A 6,000-nucleotide genomic window follows, 5' to 3' on the forward strand; every position below is an offset into this window, starting at 1 on the left:
GGCAACCTTGTAACTTTCTAGAGCTTTATCAGTACCTAGTTTCTTGAACCTTTTCTTTTCTTCTTAACTAGAGCTTCTACATCCTTTGTACACCATGGTTCTTTTACCCTATCATCCTTTCCTTACCTCAATGGAACATAACTATGCAGAATACAATGTAAATGTTCCCTGAACATTTGCCACATTTCTGCTGTGTATTTCCCTGAGAACATCTGCTTCCAAGTTCCTGTCTAATAGCATCATATTTCTCCCTAGCCCAATTAAATGTTTCCCCAAATTGTCTGCTCCTATTCCTCTCCAGTGCTATGGTAAAAGAGACAGAGTTGTGATCACTAGCTCTAAAATGCTCTCCCACTGAGAGATCTGACACCTGACCAGTTCATTTCCCAATAACAGATCAAGCACAGATTCTCCTCTAGTTGACTTATCTACATATTGTGCCAAGAAACCTTTCTGAACACACCTAACAAACTCCACCACATCTAAGCCCCTTGCTCTAAAGAGATGCCAGTCAGTACTAGGAAAGTTAAAATCACCCATCACGACAATCCTATTATTATTAGAATCTGCCTCCCTGTCTGCTCCTCAATATCTTGTTACTATGGGGGGAGAGGTCTATAAAAACACCCAGTAGAATTATTGCCCTCATCCTGTTTCTGACTTCCATCCACACTGACTCAGTGGACAATCCTTCCATGACTTCCTCCTTTTCTGCAGCCCTGGGGTTGTGTGGAATTTGCATGTGCTCTTTTTGTGGAGTTTGCATATTCTCCCTGTGCCTTTATGAGTTTCCCTCCTGTGCTCTGGCTTCCTCTCTCATCCTGCTGACATGAGAAGTGATGGATTAATTGTGTGGTTAAGTGGTTGAAACAGGCAGGAATGAATGGGAGTCTGGGGGAAATAAAATAGGATTAATGTAAATAGGTGCTTGACACAGAATCAGTGATCTTAAGGACATTTGGTTCTGTAACATTATTCCGGAGAAAATAAGATGGAGATGGACATTACACAGTATGAGGAGAGAATTAGAGTGGGATTAAAACAAGTTGAATATTGGAGGGAAAGGGGAGATGTACAGAACACAGAGAGGAGGGGGAGACTGGATTTAACTGGGTAGGATATCATCAAGGATCAAGAACCAATGTCATCTGGCATATATCTACATGCATTAGGAATTCCCTCTGGTGTGTTTGTCAGCGCACGACATACGAACAAGATAAAACAATATTCAATAATTATAAAGAATAAAGAATTATATAAACTAAAGGTTAAAGGTTGAAGTTCATATAGGGAATAAAATGTGCATAAATACATAAATACCAGCATGCATTTGCAATGTAAACAACATGATAGAACATGGTTTAAAGTGTTTACAGAGCACTGCAGGGACTGAGGTAATAGAGAGGAGGTGGAGGGAGGGGGCTAACTAGAATGGTTGATCGGATTAACTGCTTGGGAGATGAACCTTTTAAGATGGTGTGAAGTTTTTGTTTAATAGCCTTATAGCACTTATTAGACAGAAGCTGCTTTGGAAAAGGCAGTTTGCAGGGTGGGTAGTGCCCACAATGTTTTTACCTGCCCGCTTCTTGTCCTGGATGCATACAAACCCTGTAGTGATGGTAGACTATACAGCCAATCGCCTTTTTTCCTGCTCTGACAGCTTTCATATATTGTGAGAGGATGCTTCACCAAACCAGACAGTAATTGCTGATGTGGGGATGCTCTCTCATATCATACAGAGAACAGGAAGCTGTGGAGTCTGAAGGAAATGAAGAATCAACATGATGCAGAGGGAGTAGTCTAGGTTCAGGGGGCATACCCATTATCTACCCTTATTAGGGAAGTATTATGTGAAAATCTCGGAGAGGATTGCTCACCCCTTGTTTGATTCAGGTCCTTCCAAACCGCAAAGATCCATTTTGGGCCTTGTACTGAGTAACTGTAGAACAATGTTTCATTGAGGGGAGGGGTTGATGGTGCTGGAGCCAAAGATGAGGGAGGTGTCAGTGAGAAAGGTGACTAAAGGTGACTACTACCATCATCCACCAACCTCAACCTAAACTCACTGCCCTCAGAGAGAATGCCCAGGCTGCTCTGATCATGAAGTAGTCACAGTGTAGGTGATGTTGACAATTCCTGCAGCCTGAGCCACTGGGAGACTGATGGCTCACTAGCAACTTCAGGAAACAGTGTGGGCTACTAGGAGTACCCACTCCCATACAGTCATTGGAAGAACAAATGTATATTTACAGACATCAAATAGTCCTTACTTGAACGAGCAGACAGAAGCTCCTGTCAAGGACCTGAACACATTGATAGGGTTTCTTATGTTGTAATGCTATCACCTCACCTTCAAAATTAATTAGACCATGGCCATCTCTACTTTTTTTTCAAATGTTTCACTTGAAACGAGAATCATCTTAGCAGAAGCTCTCATCTGCATTGTTGCTGTTCCTAAACTTGGCCAGTCCTGTAGAGCCTTGGCTGCTTCCCCAACCCCCCAAACCCTCAATGCTACTCTCCAGACTTTTAAAACTCTGCTTCCCATGGGCTAACTCAACCTGTGTCAGGTCATCCAACAGTACCGTCCTCGGCCTGTTGTCCAACCAGCAGTCAAGCAGGTCAGTTTAAAACTTTCCATCCATTTTCAAATCACTCCATGGATTCCCTCACCTTATCCTCGTGCCAACCTCAGAGAGTCAAACAGTTGTACAACACAGAAACCTCTGCCTTCCTGTTTTTAATACCTCTTCTTACAACTTTGGAATGCTTGCTTCTCTCCAAATTGGTCCCAAAATCTTTTCTCCACTATCGGCTATGAAGGCACTGAGACAGAATCCCCTCATAGGCCTCTTCACATCTCTCTCTCTCTATTCTCCTCTAAGGGTTATGGTTAAACTTAAGCCTTTGACCAGACTTGCAGCTATTTGCATGATTATCTTCCAATGTGTCTTGGGATTAATTTATTAAAACACTGTTGTGGAGAGCTTGGGATGTTTTCCTGTGCAAGGAGAATGAGGAATATGCATGTCATCGTTGTTGAAATCATTTCTCATTTCAGTCCCTGATGCAGTGCATCTTTTACTCACCCTCAGTGCAGAGTAAATCCCCACATTTCATCTTCCCTTACTCTTACATCTTCTGACCTTCTGTATGCAGCATAACTCTGACATCACTGAGGCACTGTGTGCTAATCCTATTATTACCTGCACTGAAACAGCTTTTGTTTCCTAATTTTAAAAAAATCACCAGACTGAATCTGAAAGCTTCAGCTTGGTGGCACTAAAGAGCTGTGTGACCTGAGGCTTCCTCAAAATGGGTCATTAACTCATTGCACAGCTAGCAAGGTAAATTTCAAGTCTACTGAAGTCGTAAGGTCAAGACTCAAGTCATAGGGTGAATCTCCTTAGGCCAATTTCTCGATCTAGCCAAAAACCTGACTTCATTGCAGAGGAGTGAAAACAGGAGTAAATATTTAACCTCACCTAATATTCCCAATATGGCTGATTGCATACCTGACTTTATGTAATGTTCTCCAGTCTCCTTTACAGTTCAGGTGAAGGGTCTCCCAACTGAAATGTTGACTCTGTTTCTCTACCCACAGATGTGGTCTAACCTGATGTATTTTTTGTTTTATTCCATACACTCAAGTGTCCTATTCTTTAATCCCATTGATTAATAACCAGCTACCCTTTGCTGGGTTTACACCCAATGGCCACTTTATGTGGTACCTCCTGTACCTAACAAAGTGGTCACTGGGTGTATGTTTGTGGCCTTCTGCTGCTGCAGTGCATCCATTTCAAGATTCAATGTGTTGTGCATTCAGAGATGCTCTTCTGCACACCACTGTTGTAACGTGTGGTTATTTGAGTCACTGTGACTTTCCTGTCAGCTTGAACCAGTATGGCCATTCACCTCTGACCTCTCATTAACAATGCATTTTCACACATAGAACTGCTGCTCACTGGATGTTCTTTGTACCATTCTCTGTAAATTCTAGAGACTGTTGTGCATGAAAATTTCAATATATCAGCAGTTTCTGAGATACTCAAACCACTTGTCTGATGCCAACAATCATGCCACCATCAATGTCACTTAGATCACATTTCTTCCCCTTTCTGATGCTCAGACTGAACAACTGAGTCTCTTGACATTGTTTGCTTGCTTTTATGCATTGAGTTGCTGCCATATGATTAGCTGTTAGATATTTGTATTAACAAGTAGGTGTACAGGTGTACGTAATAAAGTGGCCACTGAGTGTATTCTGACCACTGATCATGCATCATTGAAGAAGACTTTCACATTTCTAGTATTCTTTGGGTGTACAAATCCACTACTGTAAAGCTTGCACAATACCATAAGTTCCCCATCAGCTGAAGATATTTAGTAAAAAGACAGAAAACTCTGTAAACAATCAGCAGATCAGAGAGTATCCATGGAAAGGGAAAGGGATATTTTCATGGTTGAAGAAGGGCTTTTGACTTGAAAGATCATTGCTGTCTGTTGAGTGTTTCCAACATTTACTGTTTTCTATTTCAAATTTCCAGCATCTACAGTCTGTTAGTTTTTCAACTGCAGAATTATTTTTCTCTCTAAATACCTCTAATATTCTCTTTAATATTTTGAAAGTATCATATTCTAAATTTTATGGGGATATAATCTTCGTTTGTGTAATCTCTGCTAATATAAGTGAGAGGGTCAGGTATCATTCTGCTAAATCAGCTCCGAATTCTCTGGTAGAATTTTTCCTTTCAGCTTTGTGGATTGGGGTGAATCTCATGGGCTTTCTCCCACTGCTCAGGGGATATAACCAGTATAACGTCCACCCCTTATACCTCAGTCTTATTGAAATAAAATATATTAAACTATTTTTATTATATTCCATGCTGCCATTACACGAATGATACATGTGCCCTCAAATCAAACTAGAACCTTAACTGCTTTTATTTTTCCATTCTTATCTATCTATCACTGCTAAGTCCCAAATGAATGATTCATGTTAGCCTGTAGTGTAATTCATTCACCCATTAACTTGAGCAACTAATATGTACTTGTTTGAATGCTGCTAATTACACTGCTTACAATGCCTCCTATCTTCCTGTCCTCAGCAAACTCAGCTTTGAGTTCAATCATCTGTGTAAAAGATCTGAGGACATTGATCTCATGGCCTGGTGAATTAGTGGATTGGATCTCAGCCAATGGGTTTGGAGATTGGTCCTTATGGTTCTGATGCTGAATGGGGGTAGGGGGAGGGGGGAACAAGGATTGGTTCAGATTTTACAAAGGCGTAAAATAATGGAAACACTCAGCAGGTCAGGCAGCACCTGTGGAGATAGAAATAGATTTTATGTTTGGCTTTCACATGACACAGTGAGGGAGAGTGTGCTCTTATTATCATACAGAAGACATGGCAGGTGTGGAAATTAGCTGGATTGATCTCTCCTAATCAAGACCCATATGTATGTGTGAAGACTGAGCTTGTTAACTTGTGGTTAAAAGCGCAGTCTACCAGGTCAAGTTAGTCGATTCCCTTGGACCCTTGCCCCTGTAACACTGAGCTTCATCAGAAGAAACTAGAAGCAGGGAACAATGATTTACACTTTGACTGTTCCTCATTTCCAGATTTTGGTGATCTCATTGACGGCCGTTTTGCTCCAACAAATCCACTTCATCAAGAAGAAAATCAATCAAAGGAGCACCATGCACTAGGTCCCACTCTCAAGAAAAACATTCAGCCTCATTTTGTGACCACCTCTGAGTGGAAAGCAGCACATTTCCTCCTTTTGCATTGACGCACCTTATAAATACAGGCTTCAATGCTGGAGATAACCCAACTGGACTGCAAGGGATCACTTGTGTGTCACCAGTACCGTGGCTTTTTCTTATTGAGTTTGATTTACCAAGGAGATATTTTTTGTTTATTAATTAATAACCATCAGCTTTTGAGTATTGTTGGCATATCATTCTAGGAATGGTCTTCAATTGCCTCTTCAGATAGCC

The 6,000-nt window shown here is 41.1% G+C and overlaps 1 protein-coding gene across 1 annotated transcript in view; it reads left to right on the plus strand.

Moving 5' to 3' along the window:
* Positions 1 to 5,709, plus strand: part of zgc:113223 (uncharacterized protein LOC541424 homolog) — a 56,180-nt gene extending 50,471 nt beyond the window's left edge. The window contains exon 9 of the mRNA XM_059976434.1: positions 5,623 to 5,709. Within this exon, the coding sequence (XP_059832417.1) occupies positions 5,623 to 5,709 (87 nt within the window). The remainder of the gene's footprint in view (positions 1 to 5,622) is intronic.
* The last annotated feature ends 291 nt before the right edge of the window (positions 5,710 to 6,000 follow it).

This window comes from Hypanus sabinus, chromosome 8 (assembly GCF_030144855.1).
Source record: "Hypanus sabinus isolate sHypSab1 chromosome 8, sHypSab1.hap1, whole genome shotgun sequence".
NCBI lineage: Eukaryota > Metazoa > Chordata > Chondrichthyes > Myliobatiformes > Dasyatidae > Hypanus > Hypanus sabinus.